General features: G+C 35.9%; 1 protein-coding gene and 3 long non-coding RNA genes across 4 annotated transcripts in view; 3 read left to right on the top strand and 1 right to left on the bottom strand.

The window, feature by feature from the left end:
- Positions 1 to 13947: 13947 nt before the first annotated feature.
- Positions 13948 to 26950, top strand: part of LOC135776640 (nuclear GTPase SLIP-GC-like) — a 166387-nt gene continuing 153384 nt past the window's right edge. Inside the window, exons 1-3 of the mRNA XM_065287483.1 lie at positions 13948 to 14263; positions 14372 to 14587; positions 14685 to 14876. Coding sequence (XP_065143555.1) covers positions 13955 to 14263; positions 14372 to 14587; positions 14685 to 14876 — 717 coding nt within the window. The 5' untranslated portion in view covers positions 13948 to 13954. The remainder of the gene's footprint in view (positions 14264 to 14371; positions 14588 to 14684; positions 14877 to 26950) is intronic.
- Positions 15882 to 16444, top strand: LOC135776678 (uncharacterized). Its single transcript, XR_010544164.1, has 3 exons — positions 15882 to 15959; positions 16185 to 16268; positions 16348 to 16444. It is a non-coding gene; the product is annotated as an uncharacterized lncRNA (long non-coding RNA).
- Positions 17373 to 18190, top strand: LOC135771666 (uncharacterized). Its single transcript, XR_010542980.2, has 4 exons — positions 17373 to 17505; positions 17588 to 17735; positions 17825 to 17890; positions 17974 to 18190. It is a non-coding gene; the product is annotated as an uncharacterized lncRNA (long non-coding RNA).
- Positions 20423 to 22395, bottom strand: LOC135776627 (uncharacterized). The gene is made up of 2 exons (XR_010544132.1): positions 22275 to 22395; positions 20423 to 22132 (listed from the first exon to the last, which is right to left on the bottom strand). It is a non-coding gene; the product is annotated as an uncharacterized lncRNA (long non-coding RNA).

The raw sequence follows: 26950 nt of genomic DNA on the forward strand, positions 1-26950 counted from the left end.
AAAATAAAGAATACTTTAATATACACAGACACTCAGAACCAAAACACCCACGAGGGGGTAAAACATACCATAACAAACACGAGAACTAAACTGACTAACATAAACACTGGAAACATTAAACTGCCTAAACATACACAAGACCAGGAACGGGAATGCACTAGAGACTTAGCTGGGAACACAGAAGAATACCAACGCACGGAGGACAGGACAGAAGGGTATTAAATAGGGAGTACGAACAACATACACCTGTAGCTTAATCAAACATAAGGGAGCGGGAAACAATTCACCAACCCTGAGAGGAACGTGGACCGCGGAAAGGCCTGTCACACAACTCTCTCAGGGCAGACACGTATTGTCAAAACCTAATCTCTCTCAAACTCGGATAAGACAAGAAATAGAGAGATCAGGTCATGACATTAGAACATTTAGACAAATATTCTGTGTATTTACATTGAAAATATATAGTGTGTTAAAATTGTGTATTGTCTCTTTAAGAATTTGGATCATATTCTTAAATATTTTCATATTTTCTAAAATAAATTATCTTTTTTCTGATTCCATATTTATTTTAATAAGCCAGAAACGTCTCTGATGTGTCCTGCTGACAGGCGCGGTGTGCGCGTGCAGCAGGTGACGCAAATTATGGGTCCTCCGAAGGTTAGACCGTCTCATTTCAGTTCTCTTCGTGAACTTCTGAGGCTTCCACCTTGAAAGACCGAGTGCTCACCTTTTTAGGTCGCATCCTTAGCAGGGCGCGGCCATGGAATTGGGACACTGCTTGTGAAGCTTGCGGCAGTAGTGCGCTCTTTGGTTATATATTGTTTGTATATGTTTTCTGTTGGATTTAAATGATACTCAGGATGAAAGGAAGATATTTAATCAGAAAACGGAGTACGTGGATTGTTTTGTCCAACGGACACAGAGCAAGTGGATTGTTTTGTCAGACGGACACAGAGCGAGTGGATTGTTTTTTCGGATACGGAACAAGTGAAACTGACACTCACACATACAATGGAGTTTTAACATGTTTTAACAGTTGTACAGCACAGTGTGAATATTTTTCTGGAAACAACAATCGCGGATCGTTCTCTTCCATGAAGGCCGATGTAAAAATCTAAGATATATGTTAACATTTCTCAGATTTATTGCTTTTGTGGACTACAAATGCAGGTTAATGTCATACTGGGATTGGTTGACAAAGATAATTTACAAACATGAGACCGGATAGATTATGACTTGCGCACAATTTTTAAACAAAGGTATGTTGTCCCGTTTAGATTTTTCATGTTCATTCTATATGCACTGTCAGCCATGATGAAGTTTAATGATTCATTGCGCCGCCCACCACGGTCATGCAACGTTTAATCAGAAATGTCTTGTCTGTAAGTGTTATGTTTTTACAAAATAGAGTAACGCGAGTAACGATCTCATTTAAATTTCAGTAATTGTAATTGCGTTACTTGATTTAAAAAATACTTCGTTACATACTCGTTACTGATAAAAGTAGTGGAATTACAGTTACAGTTACATTTCTCTCCATGCGCTTCTGTAGATTTGCGCAGAAGTAAACTTTACTGACGTAAGTTGAATCCTTGTAATCGTTTCATGATTGGTTACTACCCCTGCCCATCAAAACGCGCGGATGTAAACAGAGGATATTGCTGGATTTTTTCACTATTTTTCGTTGTTTTGGATTAAAACGTGGGATGCTTTTTGAAGAGTGGACCCTTACGTTGCAATGTACGTTGAAGTTTTTTGGAATTGTCAGAAATTATCAGAACCATATGGCAAGATATGTGAGTACCCACACCCCTTTTTATATGTGTTCCATCTGCATTTCATTGAACCCTTTCCACACCAGTGTATTGATTGCAAAAATAAGCTCAGAATATGAATTTGGGGAGTGTTTAAACGTTCAAATAATGCAAAGTTTATGATTGTTGATTGAATGTTTGATGTTAAACAAAGTACAAAAACACGTAAAAACACCCCCCCCCCCCCCTAGGGCCCGCTGCCGGGCCGGTGCGTGTTAAGAAGATGTGGAGATAAAATTCCTGACGTACTCCATTACACTAGGGTTGCCACCCTTGTCTGATAAAAAACCGGGACATATCGATGACCCGACCAATTGGTTTGCTCACAAGCCCCCTAACCCCCCCCCCCCCATGGCATAATATTTCTATAGACCTATGCAACTATTGGCAACACTTTACAATTCTTATTTGTTAACATTAATGTATTAACTAACATGAACTAACCATAAGCCATACATGCGTTACTTTATTTGTTAATCTTTTTTAACATTACTTAACAAAAATACAGCTATTCATGTTTTTTTCATGTTAATTCACAGTGCATTAACTATGTTAAAAAGATTTTAATTATGTATTATTAACATTAACAAAGATTTAAAAAATAGCTTTATAAGTGCAGTTCAGTACTAGTTCATGTTAACTAATGTAGTTAACTAATGAACCTTATTGTAAAGTGTTACCCAATTATTTGTTAATTATACTAAAATATGTAAATCACTTTTACAATTTATATAAGCTCCTTATACTATTAATGTAAACTGTTTTATTTATATTCCATTTAAACAGGTCTAAATAGCAACTAGTCTCTCAACATGTATTTTACAATCATTTTAACCCACCTGGGCAATGCTGAAGTCACTGTTACAAACTGTACAGCATGCAAGATTGTTATTACTTTTAACTCTTTTAAGACAGGGGTACACTTTTGGGGCGCTGACGGCGCTCCTGTTTCTAGATAATTCGGTTCGGGAGAAGAGATAAATCCCGCCCACACTGACAATTGATTGGTTGATTTACCGAAACAGGCCAATCAGGATGCTCTCTGTCTTACATGCGCTTATTGAGGCACACACATACACAGACGCAAGGTCTCCGTTTCTGCCGTGCGCGCGCTAAATAATATATTCACATAGCTTTCGAAAACCGGGACATTCAGTGTCCCGGGAGAGTTGATAATTTTCCCGGGACAGGTTAGTAAAAAGAAGGACAATCCCGGTAAAACCGGGACAGGTGGCAACCCTACATTACACATTTTAAAATCATCTGATATAGTACCGCCCCATTTCACCTTCAAAGTATGGCAGGAGTACCAGAAAATAAGAATTCTTGTAAGCTCTTCCTACTAATTTATCAAACAAATTGGCATGATTAATCCGATCAAAGGCTTTAGAGGCATCTAAAAAACACATGAATAATGTAGACCCCCGGCTGTTGTATTTATCCAGTAATTCTTTAAGTGCAAAAATGCACATGTCAGTTCCATGTCCATGCTTAAATCCAAATTGATTAGCTGTGGTGTACAAGTATGGTTCAAGTCTCGACAATAGAATCCTTTCAAGCACCTTTGACACAGAGCTTGCCAGGCCTATAGGCCTATGGTTATTCATGTCACTAAGTTTGCCTGTCTTATCCTTAATCACAGGGACCAGTACAGTCTACAAAAGTGACTGGGGCAAAAGATCATGTACCATAAAAACTGTAAAACAAATGGCCAGTAAAGGATCCCAGATAGCAATTTTGTTCCGGCCCAGCTCCGGCCCACACAACCAGTTTTTCCTCTGCCCACATATAACGAAGAATGACGGCCCTACAGTGGCCCAGTTCTGAATTACAGAACAGGGCCAGAACAGGTTCTAACATCGGTACCAGTTCTCAGCCATAGGTCAACCATATTAAAACCAGCATTTAACCAGAACTTCCATAACTGAGCCATAACTCAGCCTAATCTTGTCCAAATTATATTAACTCTTTCCCCGCCATTGATGAGATATCTCGTCAATTAAGAGAAAACGCTTCCCCGCCAATGACGAGATTTTCCGTCTTTCCGCAATACCGCTATTATCCACCAGGTGGTGCCCTTCCGCAACTTTTTAAACCCGGAAGTATTGCCCTATGGCAAGCTGCTGCATGTCCGTGTTTGTTTTAAAGATCGCTCTGAATGGGATCTCTATGAAAAGTCTGTCACAAAAATGGAATTATCTCTGCTTTTTGCTCAAAATGTGGTGTTTTTGCAGAAACCTACCCATATTCAAAAGCTGATTACCAAAGAACCACTAAAGGTAGGATGAAACGTTTTTTTTTTTTTTGAAAGCAGAGGGTCTGTTCTTTCATTTGGTATATTGTATGTTTATATATTTAAAGAAGAACATTTTCTGGAAGGCATTAAACTTTGGTGAAAAACATGAAAAACGCTGGCGCTGGCTGGCAACTTTTTTTAAAAACGCTGGCGGTGAAAGAGTTAATAAATAAATCACACGAAAAATTACTTTCAAATTGTTTGCCTTTTTATTAATCAATAACACACAAGTCAATATAACACTACAACATTGTATGTGTTAAAACTCTTCTAGTATAAACTGCCAGCAATAAACAAAAATACTAGTTTGTTCAAATACATTATTGGAAATAATCTAACACCAACAACTTGAATTACAAAGCAATTTCATCCTTAGTAAACAAACAAAAGATAATAAAAAAATGATAATAAAAAAACCTTTGTGACAGTTACAATGATGTGTGAAATGTAGTTTGCCCAAATTACCAGCTATACACAAATGCAGAAGTTTTCATTGAAATTATTATATTAGCATGAATTGAAAATGAATTACCATGGGTAAATACAAGTTTTAACCAAACTGAACTTAAAAGTTAGTTAATTAGAAACTTCATGTGTATTTGAAACCAACTCTACAGCCAGCCAGCAAAGATACAAGTTTCAGTTAAAGTATTAGCATAAATCTAACTTAGGTAATTTCAAATAAAATGAAAAATAAAACAATACAATTAATAAAAATGAAAAAAAGTAAAAATAAAACACTAATAATAATCTAGGTGTATGAGAAAGTGTTCCTATTAAGGATTGTCCTCAACAAGAATTACTGCTTTCCAGCCTCTCTTTTCTTCTCAGCTCCATAGATGTAAACATTACAGCAGCCCACTGTTATATAAAAGAAAACAGATGCAAATCAATAATTGTTATGAAGCAAAAGCCATATAATAAAGTAATTAAAAGCATAATGATATACTTAAGCAATATCGCTCGAGTAGGAGTGTGATATAGCTCTATATCATCACGGCTGTGATTAGGCCAGAGGCACGAGGCCGTAGGCCGAGTGCCGGAGGCAATCACAGCCGTGATGATATAGAGCTATATCACACGACTCCGAGAGCGATATTGCTTTTATACAACAGTTCGACGGCACACGTTTGAAAAACGAAAACTAGAAAACAACAACGGAGTTATTTTAAAAGCCTCTTTGTTTGAGAACTACTTCTTCCGCCACGGATTTGAGGGCGGCCAGAATGACAGGTAAAACTTTCGGCTGCTTTGAAGCTCATAACAACTCAATGGACGGAAAAGCTGTTACTTTATATTACCGTTTCTTGGTCACAAAGTGTAGTTTTAAGATTAGTTCAGTCGAGAATGTATATGTATTATATTTAAATCTGCAGTCGATTAGTAAAGATAGCGCCTGTTTGAACGTTTGCTTAGTGAGATTCGGTACAAATGAGAACCGAAGCATGAGCGGACGTGAGTGTTCACTCGCCCCGCTGACCACCGCCCTCTCTGGGCTACATCTCTGACAGGGATTCCCTGGCTCTCATGTTGGCCTTGTTTGTTTATGATCGTCAAAATGAGATCAAATCAGCAGTATTTGGTGTCATGATCAAACTATTACTTGTTTTTTTATTCATATTTTGTGTCTTTTGTGTTGTTATTGTTTTGGCGCGAGGTAAAAGTGAATAAAACTATATTTGTATAACGTTACTATTGCTTTCTCATTTATTCTTAACGCGATACGAGCACTCGGTTATTATTATTTAACTTTGTTCTTGTCAGTACTATATAAAACGTTTTTTTTTATAAGTGTCAGAGAGATGTTTTTGCATGCTGCTTATAAATATACCAGTGGCGATATCTCATAACATGTTTTAATAGTCACGTCATGATCAAGTAAATAATCAATGTCCACATTTAAAAGCTGCGGTGCTTACCTGCAGTTCCACGGTGTTTTCGCGTTCTGATAAGAGATAATAGGTCCTGAAAAAAACGAGTGTTTATATTCCTCTTTCCAAGTGTTAATCGTCCACACGATGTGTCAAGACATTTCTCCCATTAACTTTAACGTAACATCCAAGAGCGCTGATCTTTGACGGAATAATAACTTCCGATTGGGGATTCACAGACTGATTTCTGAGCTAGTAAAATAATGAGACACACGGAGAGTGATTCAAAACCAAAACAGGGCGTCTGCTTCTTCTTCTTTTCGTTTAATGGCTGCTCACTCCTTGGGAGTATCACTGCCACCTACTGTATACCTTGCGCATATGTGTAATGGATCAGGGCGTCTGTGTTTTTCCATTCAGAGATGAGCCTGCTTAAGACCTCCATTCACTAGGTGGCGGAATGATACGAAAGGTGAAGCGGTTACAGTGCCGTTATCAGCACAATATCGCATAGCTCTTAGCTAGAGGTCGACCGATTTATCGGCCGGCCGATTAATTGGCCGATTTTTGGCATATTTTAAAAAATCGGCTTTGGCCGATTTTGCTGCAAAATTAGTCCGATTAATAGGCAGGCGCATCTGCGTGCACCTAAGCGCTGTTGTAGAACTCGTGACGCTGCCTGCCTCTTGCTGCAAGCAGCTCGCTCCCGTCTCGTGTGTGTGCAGCCATGCCTTGTTCACAAACAGCTTTACTAAATGATGGCGGATCGCGCAAATTAAGCAGCCAGTACAACAGCGCGACGGGCTTATGTCTCGCGGTGCACTGTCCATGCAAAGATTAGGCTCATTTCATGTGATTAATGAGTGATGATGAGTTTTGTTTGCGTGACAGAGAGAGAAGAGCCGCGCCCGCACGGTTTCTGTCTCCCTGCTTTTATTACTCAAAACAAAACTGACCCGATGGCGAAAGGTCGGAAGACCAAATCATATCCACCGAGGAAATGTTTTTCGTGTTGTTACAGTAAGACTTTGTTTACAGTTTTGCGCTGCTCAGCCTGGATTAGAACACAGCGCGTCCGGTTCACGAACTGACTCCTTTGAACGGATTCGTTTGAATGAACGGTTGAAACAACAGATCTGTCAGTCACAAGACGTCACTGTCAGCACAATCAGTCACTTATAGCGTCTCAGAAATGAGAATGTAAATGTGTTTAAAAAGATTTGCCCTAAATAACAGTCTCAACTAAAAACCATAGACATTTACTATGTTAACTTTATGATGAATAAATATTTTATCAGGTCTACCAAATAAGGATTTTATCCTACAAAGCAATAAAAGCCATGGTAAAAAACTGATCAAAGATGATGACAGCAGAGTGTCAGGTAATATCTGTGTCTGATAAATGCATGGTGCAGAGGAGATTGTAAAACTCTTCAGAAAGACCAGTCATATATTTTTAAATACTTTGACTTAAATAGTGACATTTTTGCATTTAAAATATCTGCTAATAATGATGAGAACATTTTGATTATTATGTACATATAGAAAATCGGCCAAACATATCGGCCATCGGCTGCCCTGATTTCTAAAAAATCGGCATCGGCCAGAGAGAAAGCATATCGGTCGACCTCTACTCTTAGCCAATCAGATTCGAGAACCAGAAAGAACTGTTGTATAATTTTAAATAATAAAATAATAAGATAGAGAATTAGAAAAGTAACCTTTTAGGATGAACTGCTTCTGTTTTCTTCCTCAAGTTGGATGAAAATGTCTGCGCTGAATGTCTAAATAAAATGAAACATAGCTTAGACCTTAAAGACATACTTAACATTTAGATACAAAGCAAATGAGCAGATGAGATATGTTCTGAGCATGTACTTAAAATATATTATATTAGGAATATCCCCATTATTAGTTACCAAGAAAATTAAGTCAAATCAATATAAATGAAAGAGGAGTGAGTAAACATCAATTTGTGAGAAGAACCATATACTGCACGACTTCTAAGGTCTTCACAATTGCTGTCATACTTTATCCACCTATGAGAAATTCAGCTTTGCAGATATAATTCTAAAGATTTGTCAAGTATTGATTTTGGAAGCAAACAAATTAACATTAAATTAAATGGTGGCCCTGATGTACTGTCACTAACCTGAATGTCACCTCCTCCTGTCCTGTCAGCATCATTGTCCCACCTCTTTACCTGAAGCAAACACAGCAGATGATTAACAGAAAATAATTTCACAGCAATCCATATATTCAAAATATTTGTATTTTTACCATTTTCCTTTGTATTCAACAATGCAATTCGGGCAACTAAAGAAATGTTAGGCTATTGTCAGTTCTTACTCACCTAATGAATGAAACCACTGTCCAGCCCTCTGTATTTATCAGCTTCCACTGAAATCACAATGGCCCTCATTTATCAAAAGTGCGTACACCAAATTTCCAGCGTACACCTTGCGTACACCCAAAACCACGGTGACTTTAAGATTTATCAATATGGACGTTGGCGTACGGCACGCTCAAATCCTACGCCTGCTCAGGAGGTGGTGTACGCACATTTTGAGTTAGTGCAGAAATGCGCAAAAACTTCCTAACACCACAAAACGTACTGACAAACTAAAATATGATATATTATGACCCACTGTAAAAAACATAGTAATTATAAACTTCAGTGTTTATTTTTTTGCAACAATGTTCAATGTTTAATTTGTGAGACTTTACCAAAGCATTTGATTTGTATGCATATGTATTCCTTCAGTTGAGAGCCTGGGCGCTTTACCTGACGTTTCAGAGCGAGCATGTGAACGGAGCTTAGTGGGAGCGGAGCGTTGAGCGGTGCGGTAATATTACCATCAAAGCGCCTTTCCGAAAATTCCGCTCCCTCAGCACCGCTCGTTGAACCCAGAACGCCCTTTGATAATTTGCTAGTTCGAGAATCTGTAAAAACGTCTAGCAATAAGTTATGGAATTCAAGTCTTATACATAAATGTAAAGTAAAAATCAAAGTTAAGATTGAGCAGGAAGAAAAAATTGAAAGGGACTGCGGAGAGACTGTAAAGAGTTAGCAAATATTCTTCCTGGAATCTGAAGCGGCACATTGCAAGAAAGCACAAGGATGTGCTACGAAAACATGGTAATGCAATAAAAGGTAAGCTAGTTACGTACCATTCGATGATAAATAAATACAGATGAGGTAAGGTAAAATGCTTGTGTTGAATGGAGCCGTAAATCCGATCATGATGACATGCGGACAAAATTATGGCCACGAATAATTTTTTATGCTATGGACACTTCTTTTTCTTATTTAGTCTAAAGTATGGCCATAAATTTAGAATTTGTTCCCAATATTCAACAGTTTGTTCCTTGGAATTAATTATTATAATATTTAGAATATTTCGTAATTACTATTACAATTATTATTACTTCAAATTATGAATTAGCTTAGCTAAAACATGTGGATGTCGTGGAAACAAATTGTTAATTTGAATTATATCCGGAGCTCCGTATCAAACTGGATCTAAGATACAGCTAACAAACAACTGTATGTAAATACAGAACAACACACTACAAAAGTTACTACATCATTTTAAAATATTATATTAAAAAAATTAACTGAACCATTAAGCAGACATAGAATTTAGATGTAGGCAACAGTAAATAATAATAATAAATAATTATTCTTCTAAATATCAATTAATAATAAAAATAATAATAAGAATATTACAAATTGTCATCCAATTATGTGTCTTTAATCCCACTCTTTAAACTGCCAAATAAAACAATTTTGTTTCTTTTCACTTCCCCGGATTCTCTTCTTTGCCGTCTTTCGTGTGTCAATGGCGTAAAATGAGGGCGTGGGGGAGGCGGAGACTTGAATTTATATGGGCTTGTTATTCTAATGACGCTCGTTTTCGGCCGCGGCATTTATGAAGGGCAGATATTGCGTACACCTGAATATCAACGACGCACAGTTTCATAAATCAGGCGGTGAGAGGAGTGTAAGCATAATCTTACGCCAACATATACGCCCGTTTCTACGCAAGAATGATAAATGAGGGCCAATGTGACTATTTAGCCATATAGAGCAATCTTTTGATATATAAACACAAAGATGCAAACATGAGCCTCAATATTTAATTTACCTTAATGTGTCTATTGGAATATACACCCCATCATCCTTCTCTTGTCCCACTCCAGAGTCTTCATGTCTTGATGAACACAGACCTGAAAAAACTTTCACAAAAAAATAAAATGAAACATTACAGAAATACATTTTCAAATAAATATTATTTTTTAAATAAATGTTCTAACATCAGGAAGACCAGATAACCAAGTTCGATTACTAAATTATAATAAGATCACAGTAATTCTTAACCTTATAGAAAACAGCTAATTTAATATCAATTTATGTCACACGGACAATATAACGCATTACATCACACATGAATCACGTAAACGTTTGCATCCCTTATACGTTTGTTAGACATTTAGGGGCGGTTTCCCGGACCAGGATTAGCTTAATCCAGGACTAGGCCTTAGTTTAATTCGGAAATATAACTAGTTTTAACAAACATGCCTTACTAAAAACATTACCTGTGTGCATTTTGAGTTAAAACAAAGGGCACTGATGTATTTTAAGATATGTAAGTGGAAGTTGTTTTCAGTTTGGAGAGCTCTTAAAAGTGTTTAAGTAGGACTAGTCTAATCCCTGTCCGGGAAACCGCCCCATAAACAAAAACATTTTTATGATTGGAAAAGTTTAATATTTAAGTTCAGGTACTTACTAGTTATATCCAGGGCCAGATTAACACTTTGTTATACCCTGGGCAACAATATTCAAGGGCCCCATCATCACGACCCCAGGATCACCATAATATGGTCATATACAGAATATATTACTGTATTATACAGTACATATACTCAATACTTCAAATTCTAACTGTCATCAGGTGTATTTTGATTTACAAATATTTAAATGCTCATACAAATGCACTACTATGTCCCCTATCAAATACCTTCACTCACATATGATGCTATGAAAACAAAACACATCAGCATCTGTATAATCTCTGGGCTGTAAACATAGGCTGGCGGTGTAGAAAAGTCCTGGCTAACTTAGATGAGTTGTCCTCGTCGTTGACGGAATCTGACTTAACAGAACTTTTTAATTAATACACATTTAAGATGACCATGGATTAACTCTAATTTGCATAGTCATTGATATAAAAGCTTATTTTTTGCATATACAAGCATTGTCTAAAAATGAAAATAGGCTTTTACTTAATTATTATTACAAGACCATCATAAAGCCTATATATTAGACACCCAAACCAAAGTGAAGAAAATGATCTTTAATTTGAAGTCTGAACTGAACATCAACGCAGACATGATTTCTCTCACAGAACTTAAAGATCATATATAGGCTACATCTTGAATGTAGATATACAAATGAACACAGGGAAAGTAAGTTTAACACTGTGAAGCACAAGCAAACATGCTGGAAGGCAGCTAAAAACCATCAGGACATAAACACCGGCTTATTTTATTTTATTGGAGCCTTACCTCCAGATAAAGTAATAAACTGGATTGATGATTTAAATGTTGTTTACTCACATGTGCGTTGTTAACTCTCCGGATTAATTATGTTGTGCACTGCTTCACTCGTTCACTTTTCCACATGGTCGGTTTGTTTACAGTGTCGCGTGAGCAGCTACACTGCAGGTTCGACTTCATTTGGCCTCTTGATGATGTCAAAGTACCGCGAGAGCGATTCAAAGCAGATTTCTCCATGTGATAACTGGAATCGTTCTCGCGGTACTTTGCTGTCACTCGCCTGTGGGTTCTCTGCTCCCCAGTCACTTTTGCGCCGCTATAGTAATTTGATTTCATACGCCGATCGGATCGCGCAGATACCTGCGTATCACGTAGACTACACCACTGTTTATACTTTACATTTTTTGCGTTTCTGATGTCCTTTTCCTTTTTTTAATTTCCGCTTCGCGCTCCCACTAAGCTTCTCCGTGTCTCGTTTTTTTCTGTTGTACCAACGCCTTAAGTCACGTAATGCTCGGCGAACCTTTGACCCACCTCATGCGGACTGACCAATGAGGAGAGGGTCTCTCTTCATTGGTCAGTCCGCATGAGACTCAACCACTCTCAACTCACGTTCAAAGTAATAAGCGCAGCGTCTCTCTTTGCAGCGCTAAAGCCCATGTTGACAGTTTGTTTAATATAAAGCGGAGGCGGGAGATTACCAGATACAGTATTTTGCTCGTGCCCTTGCTGCCCTGGGCCCTTTGGAGGTCTTGGGCCCCTGGGCAATTGCCCAGTTGCCCGTATGGTTAATCCGGCCCTGGTTATATCCATCCTGCTGCCTTCGAAATCCGTGTCCGTTATGATTGATTGACGCGGCGTAACTGTTACTCCTGTCCTGACGGTAACCCTGCCTATTGGTTAATTTGATTGGCCGCCGCTCGGCTTGCGTTAACAGGAAAGCTCGTCTGCTGTTATGTGATTGGCCAGTGGCACTCGCATTTTTTAATTTGATTGGCCATCTCAATCATTTCTGACAAGGTGTTCGAAGAAATGCTGCGTTGCAGGAACTGACAAACGGATGACGTTAAAATACTGCGAGTGCGATTTGAAATCAGAATCCTGCCCATGATCATTCCAGTTGCTCTCGCAGTACTTTGATGTCATCCGCGTGTACGTTCTTGTTGCACTGCATAAATAAACTGTGCATCCTAAACGTAACGTGAATGTTAACTGGCACAAAGATTTGATCTTTTTTAACACTTCGGCAGGCAAAAGCACAGTGAAACATATCGTGTATTTCTACAGTATCTAACATCTGATTGTACACAATGATAGTTTTACTTAGTCATTGAAGTCAGAAATCTTCAGCAGGAATAAACTCCTGCTACAATGAAAATCGAATCGAATCGATCCATTGTGCTTCTCAAAGCAACGTTATCAAAACTTTTAAATTCAGAAAAAAATCTTCTGGAAGTTCAGGGTCATTTGAACAAAATAATCTTGACCCATGATCTGAAGGCATGTTTATGTGATTAAAATGTAGACAAACATAATTTTTTCCAATATTAACTTCTTTTAATACAAAACTAACATTTTACTTAATAAAGGTTAAATTAACATTAAGATTAAGATAGCCTGAAAATCCTTCAATTCGTATAATTATTTATTATAAAACACAGTATTTCAAATGTGGCTTATAATCACTAGACTGATCTGGGCCACAATCACTACACTGATCTGGGCTACATACCTCCCACCCACAACTGGCCCTAATGTTATCTGCCATCATGGATCCAGTGCCATCATTGCCACACCTGGCCCATACTTGGCTGACATGTTGCATGCCGTTGCCGGCAGTACACCAGCAGTGCCATCATGAGGCCACATTCGGGCCGAGTCCGTCTGCTATCTGGGATAGAGTCTTGTACTTGCATATTTCAAGTGTTCAGATGTAATATTATCTAGTCCACACAATTTCTTTTTCTTCAGCTTTGATATATATATATATATATTTGAAATAATACATTCTCTGATAGGGACTAAAAGAAAATGTGACCATGGATCATCTGACTCTAATACAGAAACATTGTTGAAAACAGGTAAGTAGATTATGAATCGGTCCTCCTCTAACACAGCAAGTACTCCTACAGAATTTAGACAAAGCAAATATAGAACAGTTTAATGTTATACATTTTTTCAGATTTCCTCTTATGCCCAGTACACACCAAGCCAATGGTCAGCTTAATAATGGCTTAATTTTTCAGTGTATTACACACCACAACTATAGTCAGATTCCTCACAGTCTGCGCTACTTTGTTGGCATCGGTTTGGTGTGTCCCTATACCTTTATGTCAGATTATCTCTTATAATCCAATTTATTGTTTTTATTCTCAATAATATTCCCATTCTTTTCCTTTCTGTTGAGCACAGATATGGAGATGATGGAGATGGCAAAGCAAATCCTGAAAGGCATCACTGACAACTTAGACCAAGACATCATGATGCACAAAGATATAATTTTAAAAATAAGGCAAATGAATGAGGTCACTGGGAAAAAAGTAACTATAAGAATTTTTGGGAAATCGGGAGAAGGAAAGAGCTCTCTGTTAAACGCAGTTTTGGGAAAAAAGGATCTGTTGCCATCTGGCTGTTTTGGTGCATGTACAGCTGTTATAACTCAGGTGGAAGCAAATCTGAGTGACTCCAACTACAAAGCAGAGATTGAATTCTTCTCTAAAGAGGTTTTACTTTCAGTATTCATCTTATGTGTTGTATGAGTAAATGGAAATAAAACATTGGAGTCTTTATGCAAATAAAGTCTGCATAACGTGTGTTGTATGCTTCTACAGGAGTGGGAGAAAGAGCTTCAAGATCTTTTTAAAGTTTTATCGGATGACAGTGAGGACAAGAATGAGGACATGATTCAAATTGCTGTTGAAAAGATCAATTCATTATATGGAGAAAATGCAGATAAGAAAACACCAGAAGAGCTCAAGAATCATAGCACATCTGTCAAGATTGAAGAATATTTGTCCATGAGTAAGAAAATGATTTCAACCAGTGATGTAAGTTATCATTACAGTTTTATATAATAGTAAAAATTATGTTTTTTGAATATCCCTTTTAGTAAAGACATCTAAATCAACAATATTTGTTTATCAGGTTTCTGAATTTGCCAACGAAGTTGCATGTTACATAATGCATAGTGAGGCAAGTCCTGGTGGCTGGTATTGGCCAATTGTGAAGAGCGTGACCTTTAAGGTTCCAGATTGTTGTGAACTCTTGCAGCACATTGTCCTTGTTGATGCAGGGACTGGAGACTGCAATAAGATCAGAGATGACCTCTGGAAATCTGTAAGTACTCTTCAAACATTTCTCCATTAACAGTGTTATTTGTGGGCTAATTAAACATTGAATAAATAAATAATATATGCTAATATATGCTACTGTACTGTAAAATTTAAATTTCTGACCAATTAAAATGTTTCATATATTTCAACCTTATTTCTCATTTACATATGTTATACATATTTACCTTTGTGTTAATTTTTTTACTTTTATTTTAATCCTGTAGAAACTGAAAGAGTGCTCTTTTGTGTGGATTGTAAGTGACATTGCTCGAGCAATCACTGATAAAGACCCCTGGGCAATATTAAAACACTGCATTGAAGAATTGGGACCTGGAGGAGAGTGCAAAAGCATAAACTTCATCTGTACCAAAAGTGATTTTATTACTCCAATTGCCTACATTAGGTAAGGACTAGAACTGTTTTGTTATCGTGAACAGACCACAACTAAGAAAACTTGTCTCTCTGCTTGTCATTTTATATGCCAGACTTAATTGCTTTATGTGTTCAGAGTAATTGAATCATTCAAATCATTTATTTAAAAAAGTCAGTAAATGGATGAGAATGAGATTGAATGAGAATGAATAAAAAAGATTCAAAGATTCCACATTTGCAGGTCCCTTTCCAACGTGCCCTTTCCAGTTCCATTCTCAGATGAGATCTCCTTAACATCTCAATTATTTCTCTTAGACAGCAACTAAATGGAGAGCAAATTAAAACTGTTATGTAAGGCTCTGGAAATATTAATTGTGTATTCTAAACTTCAAATTATGCTTGATTAAAATGTATATAAGACCCACTGAAGTACCATACAACTTTTATGGTTTTCTGTGTAGAAAAACCCTGTAATACAGGCTTGTCATAAGCACATATATTTATTAAAAAATTCTCAGAGAACAAAAAATTCATTTTTAAATTGTCTCAAATTGTTGTTCAGACATTATGGCAATCTAAAGAACTACAAATGATGCCCCAAGTTTTTTTTGTCATAAACTTGTGCAATATAAGAAGAAAAAAACAACACTTTTGAACTTTAAAATTTTGTTTTAGATCTGCACAGCTTACTCAATTCCAAAGCTTAGGAGAAAAGGTAGGACAATTAAACTGCATATATTTTATATACATTCCATGAGTAAAACAATGTTTTCTTTAAGTTTTTTTAGGTGTTACCACTTGAAGTAATTGTTTTTAAGTTGATTCTATTTTTTACTTTTTACATCGATTGAATTAGATTGCAATAGACATTCATTTTACATACACTCATTATACAGTCACCTATATATTATTGTTGTTATTTGTTTTACTTATTCTTCAGGATCAAAAAAAAGCTTGCACAATTCATAGAAATGAACTTGTCAAGATGAGGGTCAAAGAAAAGTTTGAACATTCTGAAATACGGGTATTTTTTCATAGTTATCATTGCTTTGTGTGTTTCTGCTGAAATGTGTTCTTATCATTTTTACTTCTCCCTTTTTAAGAAAAAATTCAGCTCAGATAATGATTTTCTTCAAGTTTTTACTGTAAGTTCCTGTGCATTTTTTGATCAAGATTTAAATCTGGAACCTAATGAAACAGGTAAAGTGTCATTATTTTGCCTATTATTGATAATCATACTGTATTACATTTTAAAAATCATACATGAAGTAGAAGTGCATTTGTAAAATGTTACAAGCCAGACAAAGGGCTGACCAAACCAAATGTCTTGTGTTTTGGAAATGGTATTTGTAGAAATCCCAAAAATACAGGAAGCTCTGAAAAATCTTAACAGGAGCATCAACCGAGATCTGATAAGAGATTATGTCAATGAAGCAAAGGGAGTTTTGTCCTTGATCCAAAGTGTTCAACTGGATACAGACAAGGAAATGGTAGGAGTAACAATGTTAATATTTCACATGTATGTGACTTCAGAATGCTCATGAGTAGTTGTAGTGGGCCGGCATTCGTCAAACTTTTATGACCCCCTCCCCCACCCGGTGACAGTTGCTGTCTGACAGCTCGTGTTTGACAGGGGGCGGGAACATCAATCAAAATCTGTACAAGTTGTCAACTTTAGACAGCGAGTGTTTTATCGTTTTATGGCCGTTCATTTAGTGGTTTGTTTTTCCTGTGTATGTGTTTTATGTCAAGCCTATGCTGTCATGTTTAATGACAGGTTGTGTTTTCGACATTTGCTGTCTCTATCTATCACCCCTCCCTTTTCGACCCGTGCGCGTCTCAATACTGCCTGTCACACTGCGATGTGTGTTGTTGAATCTAAAGTTTTGCTACATCAAAAGTTTATTTAAAGGCAATCACTAATCATATATATATATATATATATATATATATATATATATATATATATATATATATATATATATATATATATATATATATATATATATATATATATATATATATATATATATATGTATTAGATGTAACTGGTTAAACTTAAAGCCGATATTTTCTATCGAACTAGTCTATTTTCTGTTCAGACACAAAGTTTCTGATGCTACTATTATGTCAGTGTGTGTTTGTGTGGGGGTCGTGTGATGTAATCTTTGAAAGTTTATGACCGAACCTTTATTGGGGAGCGACAAGAGAGCTCCGGGATCAGTTTGGATGGAGCAGAGCTGTTATACTCAAGTCTATTGGTATGTATGTGTTTTGCTGTGTTCGTTCCAGTATTTTGTCTGATTTATTTAAAAACTAAAAATTCGATCTCTGGTATTGCAGCGAAATTGTCTAAACTGGTATTAACTATTCCTGGTAAATCGCGGAGAAGAGTGGCCTGAACAAAAAAGTCAGACCGAGACTAGAACCTCCCGCAGCGTAACAAGGAAATCTTGGAACAAAAGAGACGCCGAGTGGCTCGTGTTGTCCGGTGTGTTTTTATTTAATCCTGTTACAATAGATTTAAACAAACTGGTTTGGTTTAATATTTTCTAATAACATGTGTTATCTGTTTTAAAGGTTTGGATATCAGCGGCAAAGCGAACGTTGTGTGTACTATTGCAAAATATATAGCGGATCTCCATGGTACGTTTATATTGTATAAGAAAAAAGTTTTAATTGTTTTATTTAGATATTTGTCCTAATAACTTGTTTTTATCTGTTTACAGGTTAGGATACAGACCACAACGCTTTGGACGTATCTTTAAAAAAGAGAAAAATCAGAGACTTTTTGGATTTGTCTGGGACATTTTAAACATTTTGTGGCAAATTGGATTTAAAACGTTTCGGATACTGGATACCTGTGTTTGATTTGTCCACAGAGCTTGTTTAAGACGTCTTCACCTCATTTTAGGGTTTATTTTTAATTAAAGGCTTCTTAAAACATGTGTGAAAATGTGTATATTATACAATGAGTGTTATATTGTCTGCTCTGACAAAAATAAATTATTATTTTAGATTTTAGGTCAATTGACTGCGTGTGTTTTATGTCAAGCGTATGCTGTTATGTTTAATGACGGCTCGTGTGTGACAGCTCGTGTTTTGGCATTCGATGTCAGCTCTCACCCTTCCTCCCTCCTTCTCACAAGCCATGCATTCTTTCACAGGGGTGCGTGTTGTAAAGCGAGATTTTCTAAAACTCAACGTGGGTAAAATAATTCCCCATTACGGGGGTCAAAAAAGTAAATGTTTATTTTAGATTTAGACAAATCATGAACAATGCTATGATTAAAACTTTTGTTTGTAACATCACAAGTTATTTAATTAAATATTCCGTATACGGGTATAGTTTAAGCAATTACCTGAGCCATTACTACAATCTTTAGACGATAGTCTAAACTAAATAAATTTTTAAACGGCTCAGGAATTCCGTGAATCTTTTCATAACCTACTCTATAGTTTCACGCGTATTAAAGATCCGGCGGTGCCTGACAAAGCGCCGGGTGAGTGTTCATATATGCCGTTTTAAAATAACCTTAATAAATGTAATTCTGTCCACTATGGAAAAATAGTGGGGTTTATTTTAGATTTAGGCGATTCTTTAACCAAGGCTCTGATTAAGACATGCACCGATGGTGACAGAGAACTTATGTATGACGTTAATAAACTTTTTAAAATGTTTTTAAGACGTCTTCAACTCATTTTAGGGGTTTATTTTTAATTAAACGCTTCTTAAAACATGTGTGAATATGTGTATATTATACAAAGAGTCTTATATTGTCTGCTCTGACAAAAATAAAGTATTATTTTAGATTTAGGTCAATTGACTGCGTGTATGACAAATATAGTATGATATATACGTTTGTTTTGTCAATAGACTTCTTTAAAGTCACGCAAGAATAAAATATTTTAGTTGTAACTGGTTAAACTTAAATCTGTTATTATCTATTTAACTATAAGCTATATTTTTCTGATCAGATATTTTTCTGTTTCTGATGATGGTCTTATAACAGTGTGTGTGGGATGATGATGGCTGTTCACAGCAGGTGGCGGGTTGTAAACTAGGGTCTTTTTAAAACTGTAGTGGTAAAAATGTAATAGCACACTGACAAAAATAAAGCATGTGGTTGTAACAAATTATTTAAGGAAATATTCAGTATGTGTATAGCGATGAACGGTGTCAAAATCACCGGGGTCCCAACAATACTATAGTCTTTAGACTAAAGGGTATTTATTTTAATATAAATAAAATCTTAATCTTTTCGTGCACAATATTCTGATCACGCCATTAGATTGTGTTCCAGCGTTTACAATAGACAACATACGCGGATGCGTGTTCATATACACCGTTAAGAAACTTTTTTTAAACGATTAAAGACATTTTCAAATCATCTTCTGGGGTTTGTTTTAAATTAATGACATCTTAAAACCAACTGGGAATATGTGTTTATTACACAATAAAATTTAATTCTGGCCGCTCTGACAAAATAAGGGTTAATTTTAGATTTAGGGAATTCTTTAATCAAGTCTCTGATTAAAACACATGAATGCGCGAACCACCGTTGCCAGAGAACGTACGCTGATGCGCTCTTATGGCGTTAAGAACCTTTTTATGTTTAAGACATATAAATTAAGATGCATACATCTACAAATGGGGCAATGTTTTTAATCTATTGGTCCATTTGTAGATGTATGCATCTTAATTTATATGTGGTTTAACAAACGTAGCCTCTCTTGTTTTGCGTTGTTTCATCGCATCTTTGTTGTTACATACAAAAGACTCTACACTTTATGTTAAAAGGTTTACTAAATAAAAAACCTAATCAATCTTTATTATTTTTCAGACTTTGTTATGTACAACACACTGTTAGACATTTTCAAGGATTTTTACAGTAACCTACTGGCAACACTGTTGCCAGTAGGCTACTGTAAATAAGATTTACAGTTCTAAACTGTATTTCCATTTTACAGTATTTAAATGCTACTGTAAATATGTTATACAGTGTGCTACTGTAAAAAACCCAGGTTTACTGTATATTACTGTATACTATACTACTATTCTTTTTATTTTTTTATACATTCATTTTTATTATATTTAAATTAGCTATAATTTTTAGATAAAATTAATTTTTACATTTTAACCTACAGATATTGCTAACATTTAATTCAAAGAGACAATTTCAAATATTGAAGCCTTTATTTAAAACAATACAAATACTTTAAGAAGTGTGAAATTACATTTAAACCATACACATTTCAAATCATTTGCAGTAATACATTTAAAATAACACAAATTATAAACATACATACGTATAACACTGATTACAGGTTTAGTTAATCCAAAAATTATAATTTTATAATTTAAACAATGATTTTCTTTGGTTTTCCAGTTACAATGGGAGTAGTCTGTGACCGCATTATAAAATGGCTCCACATTATATGTGCTATATATTTCAAGTGTCCCAAAGACATACAAAAAGGGGTGATGAAAATATAATCAATTTTGACCCTTCATTTCTCTAAATGAGTAATGCAAGTAAACAGCTATACCTGATGGATGCTCACAGTCAAGTTTACTGTCAGGTCTGCAACAACCAGGATATACAAACAAAATATACACATCAGGAAGAATGTGTAGATGCAGTATTTGGAGAGTCTTTGGCATAGGACTTCACACGGAATCATGTCTGCCTTTATACGACTTTAAATTATGTCAAGTTACATGGAGTTATGCTTTAATGATTTGGTGTTATACATTTTGCATCCTACTTTTGAAGCTAGAGAGGTGATCATGATCCACTACCACTGTAACCAGAAAACCCATAACACCACAAAATCAGCATCATAATAGCAAAATAAAAAATTTTGTGACACTTTTATTTAGTCTAGTTAAGTTCTCTTAAAATAGAACTGGTTTACAATGAAACAATGACTGTCCGTCTTTATATTTATCTTCACATTTACAGAAAAAGGCAAATAACATACAGTGCAATGCAAAGTATAATTTTTTTTATCAGCATGTGCATTCCCTTGTTCGAACCCATGGCATTTTATGACACACACAATGCTCAACCACAGAGAAAGGTTCTAAGAACGTTCCTTGAAAGTTCCCAAAGTTCCCAATAACGTTATGAATGTTTTTGCTTGTAATGATAAAAAACATTACATTCTATTATTTACAAACTGTTGAAAAACATTATTTCTTAATGTTCTGTTAAAATATTGCATATAAACATTCTTATTACACGGCTCTCTGGAATGCTTGATTCTGATTGGTCAGTTGAGACATTTGCAGGTTCGTTCTTTTCAAATAATAACCGCTCCAAATTAATAACGCATAGCCGGACTACTTGTACGAGTAAAATCGCTCCGCGCCAATAAAGATCAATAAAGATTACTGTCTGTTTGGCGCCATCTTGTGACAAACCCTGGACAACCACGACAAGACACAGACAGCTTACTGAGACTAAACTTGACAAAATAGAGCACGACAGCTACGAAGCCAGCACACACAAAAATACAGAATGGGGATTAAAACTTCTAAAAGACTGGCTAAAAGAGAAAAAATGGAGACAGACAAGTATGAAGCAGATGATCTTAATAAGGTATTACGATCATTTTATGCATCTGTGCAAAGTTTCGCGGAAGGATAGAAATGTTAATTTAAAACAAATATGCCAATAAAATGTTTCAAATTCATATTCATGTCCAGTTTTTTTTCTTATGTGGCAAGTAGCCGTGTAATAAGCGGGATAATGTAGAGGCAGCCGGTAGTTATTGGGAAATAAGCCCCTTCAGTGTGATACAAGACTTTTGAAGTAGCTTCAAAAAAATACCATACTTCTGGTATAAGATAATCAGTCTTGTTATAAAATAATCCTGTGAGTCCTGTAAGCAAAAGAAAGATGGTCATAATTATTTTGAACCACAGTTTTTTACAGTACTGTTTGTTACAGCTGCTAGTTAATTAGGGAGACCTAACTAACCCATATATGCAGCACATACTGTATCTTATTGAGAAGTGTCTCACCTAATACAAGTTGTTTCACTCAAACTCTGTGAGGTGGTGAAGAAAGGATGGATATTCTGTTGTCCTCTTCATCCTCACTTGTCTCTCATTCCAGTTCTTGCAGTGTATTTTGTTACATCCTAGTAGTTGTAGCGGGACGGCATTCGTCAAACTTTTATGACCCCCTCCCCCACCCGGTGACAGTTGCTATCTGACAGGTCGTTTTTATGACCCTTTGACAGGGGGGCGGGACCATCAATCAAAATCTGGACAAGCTGTCAACTTTAGACAGAAAGTATTTAATGGTTTTATTGCCGGTCATTTAGAGTGATTGTTTTTCCTGAGTGTGTTTTATGTCAAGCGTATGGTGTCATGTTTAATGACGGCTCGTGTTTCGACATTTTGCTGTTTATTGACATTTGATGTCAGATCTCAACCATCCTCCCTCCTTTGCTCGCCCCGTGCGCTTCTCAATACTGACTTTCACACCGCGGGTGTGTTGTTGAATCTAAAGTTTTGCAACAGCATAAGTTTATTTAAAGGCAATCACTAATCATATATATATATATATATTAGATGTACCTGGCTATGCTTAAAGCCGATGTTTTCTATCGAGCTATAGTTTCTGATCAGACACAAAGTCTGAACTAAATAAAATTTTAAACGGTTCACGAAGTCCGGGAATCTTTTCATGACATGGTCTACAGTTTAACGCGTATTAAAGATCCAGCGGTGTCTGACAAAGCGACGGGTGAATGTTCATATCTGTCATTTAAAACAAAGTTAATAAATGTAATTCTGTCCACTATGGCAAAATAGGAATTTATTTTAGATTTAGGGGAATCTTTAACCATGTCTCTGATTAAAACTTTTGATTGTAACATCACAAGTTATTTAATTAAATATTCCGTATACGGGTATAGTTAAGCAATGATCTGAGCCATAACCTTCGGAGCCGGCAATACTATAATCTTTAGACGAAAGTCTAAACTAAATACAATTTTAAACGGTTCATGAGGTCCGTGAATCTTTTCATGACCTGCTCTATAGTTTCACGCATATTAAAGATCCGTAGGTGCATGACAAAGCGCCGGGTGAACGGTCATATCTGCCATTTTAAAATAAAGTTAATAAATGTAATTCTGTCCACTATGGCAAAATAGGAGTTTATTTAAGATTTAGGGGAATCTTCAACCAAGTCTCTGATTAAGACATGTGTATACGTGCACCGATGGTGACAGAAAACTTATATCTGACGTTAATAAACTTTTAAATGTTTTTAAGACGTATTCAACCCATTTTGGGGTTTTATTTTTAATTAAAGGCTTCTTAAAACATGTGTGAATATATGTATATTATACAAAGAGTCTTATATTGTCTGCTCTGACAAAAATAAAGTATTTTTTAGATTTAGGGGAATGTACTGCGTGTGTCTTATAAATACAAATTGATAATACGTTTGTTTTGTAAAGAGACTTCTTTAAAGTCACGCAAGAATAAAATATTTTAGTTGTAACTGGTTAAACTTAAAGCTGTTATTATCTATTTAACTATAAGCTGTATTTTTCTGATAAGACACAAAGTTTTTGATGATGAACTTATGACCGTGTGTGATAGATATTTCACAGCAGGGTCGGTTTGTAATCTAGGTAGAGTCTTTTAAAACTCTAATGGTAAAATGTAATATGGACACTCTGTCAAAAATAAAGCATTTGTTTGTAACAAATTATTTAATGAAATATTCAGCAGTGGTATAGCGATGAACAGTGCCAAAACCACCGGGGACACCAATAACACATTCTTTAGACTAAAGGTTATTTATTTTAAACTAAATAAAAGTTTAATCTTTTCAGACATAGTATTCTGATCACACCATTAGATCGCGCTCCGGCGTTTACAATAGAGAACATAAGCGGATGAGTGTTCATATCCACCGTTAAGAAACTTTTAAACGATTAAAAACACTTTCATATCATTTTCTGAGTTTGTTTTAAATTAATGACATCTTAAAATCAACTGTGAATATGTGTTTATTACACAATAAATTGTAATTCTGTCCGCTCCGGTATAATAGGGGTTTTATTTTAGATTTGGGACTTTCTTTAACCAAGTCTCTGATTAAAACATGTGAAAGCGTGTACCAACGTTGCCAGAAAACGTACGCTGATGCGCTCATATATCTGGCGTTAAGAGCCTTTTAAACGTTTTAAGACATTTCACACTCTATTCTGAGTTTAATTCATTAATGTCATCTAATATCCAAGTGTGTACATGTCTATTTACGATAAATGTAACACGGTAAACATTGTCAAAATAAAAGGGTTCTTGAACATATTATTCCAGTGGGTGTTTCTTGTTTTGCGAGTGTTCGACATATTTATTGATGTGGAAAAAGTTTGTTGTTTGGACGAACAGTTTCAGTCTCTCTCTCTCTTTCTCTCTCTCTCTCTCTCTATCACCAGTCCGCTATCAACCAGCAGACAACCCCCCAGATGTCTGGACAGAGGGAGTGTTGGTAAAATAAAAGAAACTCAGCCCCCATTGACAAAAAGTAATAGGTTTATTTAGATTTCAGGCTTCATTACTCAGATACAGATTAAAGCATGTTATTTCTTATTCGTAATTTAAAGAAACTTAGAAGTTTTAAGACATTTCATCACACATCCTATGATGACATAAACCCTTGTGTTAGCCCTTAGAGGCCACGAAACGGGTGCAAATATTATTTATCAACGTTTGATGTTGTTATAAACCAGGTTGTCACATACGTGACAACAATCATTGCTTTAAAGACAAAACATTTAACAAATTTGACATTTTGTTAAACATGGTTGTGTGCGTCCACAAACACAACATCAGTTAGGACATGGTTCTACATAATATTAAAATCACGGGCTTACGTTAAATAGGTAAACCTTAATTTTTACTAAATAAAATAAAAATAAACTATTTTAACATATTATCTGATATTAGGTTAGGTTTAAGATGAATTAGTGTCTATAGCTTTACGAATTACATCGTAAAACCCCCCAGAGGATATGGTATGTGTGTGTGTGTGCGCGTGTATGTGTGCAATGGATGTTATCACGTGGTGCGGACCGAACGACCAACGCTGCGGGGGTTGTGAAGCGAAGAATGAGTACATATGAGAAGTTTTTCCTTCTGAACACAGAACCTTTACCAAAAACGTAACCCCGGATTAACACATCACAGAACAATTTGAACAACCGTGTCGGATTCGTACACACCAGAGGTCTGTTTTATGTTTTGCAGAAACTGTGGAAACTTTTGATGCTGCCAAGGTGTCCGAATTCGCAAACAAACTATCAAACGCAACGCGGCGGAAACAGTGGACACGAGCCTTTTGTTGCTGAGAAGGCGATTGAACTCAGAAACAAACAAGCAAGCAAAGTTGTCTACGAAACTACAGATTCTTGAAAAAGATGTCACAAAGATCATTCGAACGACTACGCAATGGCCAGATGGGGTATGTGTACGGGACCGACCTTTTTAAAGATATGCTTAAAAAGAACTACAAGCGCGAGATGTCCAATCTACTATGTACTGTGATATACAAAGAGGCCAATGTGTGCATGCCTCCAAACTATTGCGAATCTAAAGCCGGTCGTGTAACCAGACTCAAGGAAAAACAGATGGTGTGAAAATTATAGATGGAACTCTTTTAATAACATGGTACAGACAGTTGTACAGGCCCAAGAGGAACCCCGTGTGATTATTAGAAAGGCCCTAGAGATATTTTATGAATGTGACGAGGCCGAGTTCTACATCATCAATATCATACTTATGTCGGCCTTTGTAATTGACGTATGCACTGATATCCTTGTAAAGAAACGAGAAATTAATGTGTGTGAAATCATAGAAAATGCCGTAGATTTCATGTTTGAAAAGGGTCTTGGATCATGCATGCACTATCTATGGTATCTAGATAATATCATAACGGTTAATGATGACTAAAAAACCAAACCTGTGAGCCAATGGTATATTTTACGCAAGTTTTACAGTTGTTTTTTAGTTTTCCAAAAATTTCATTCTGTTTTATTTTTACTCAACATTATGATGGCAAGCCATGTCCGTCAACAAATGTATACATTAACAAAAACTACGTTCTAGTAGTTTCAATGTATGGTAACTGGTGGTTTTTCATCATTGATTTTGTATACTGCTTATGTTTTTGTATGTTTTGCTGTACCGGTTTCATAAAAACAAAATATACAAGGATTTTTTTTGGTCTTAATGTCTGTGTTGTTACCATTAGAACATTTAGACATCTTGTTCAGACAACGTGTGCCATTGCTCATTCTTCATATGTTTTTGCAAATCCACACAGAGAAATGTGAAAGATTAATAGAAATTACATGTGGCTACATCACATGTTTTTTCAGAGGCGTAAAAATAAAAGTCAACAGTGTTAGTATGGGAATCTAAAACAGCACATGCACGATATGATCCTAATTTTGTTACCTGACGTCTGTCACATAGTCAAAGATCATCTACTTCATGTCTCTACGAATCCTGACAGAGTTTTAGTTTCATATACACAACACATCAAATGTAAACCACGGTAAACTAAATACATTTGACAGCCAAGATCTCTAATTTTCATCATCAAACATCACTCACTTTTAAGGTACCGAAAGGTTTTTGTTTAATTTAGTTTAACTCAACACTGAAATTTT

Source organism: Paramisgurnus dabryanus, chromosome 19 (assembly GCF_030506205.2).
Source record: "Paramisgurnus dabryanus chromosome 19, PD_genome_1.1, whole genome shotgun sequence".
Lineage (NCBI taxonomy): Eukaryota > Metazoa > Chordata > Actinopteri > Cypriniformes > Cobitidae > Paramisgurnus > Paramisgurnus dabryanus.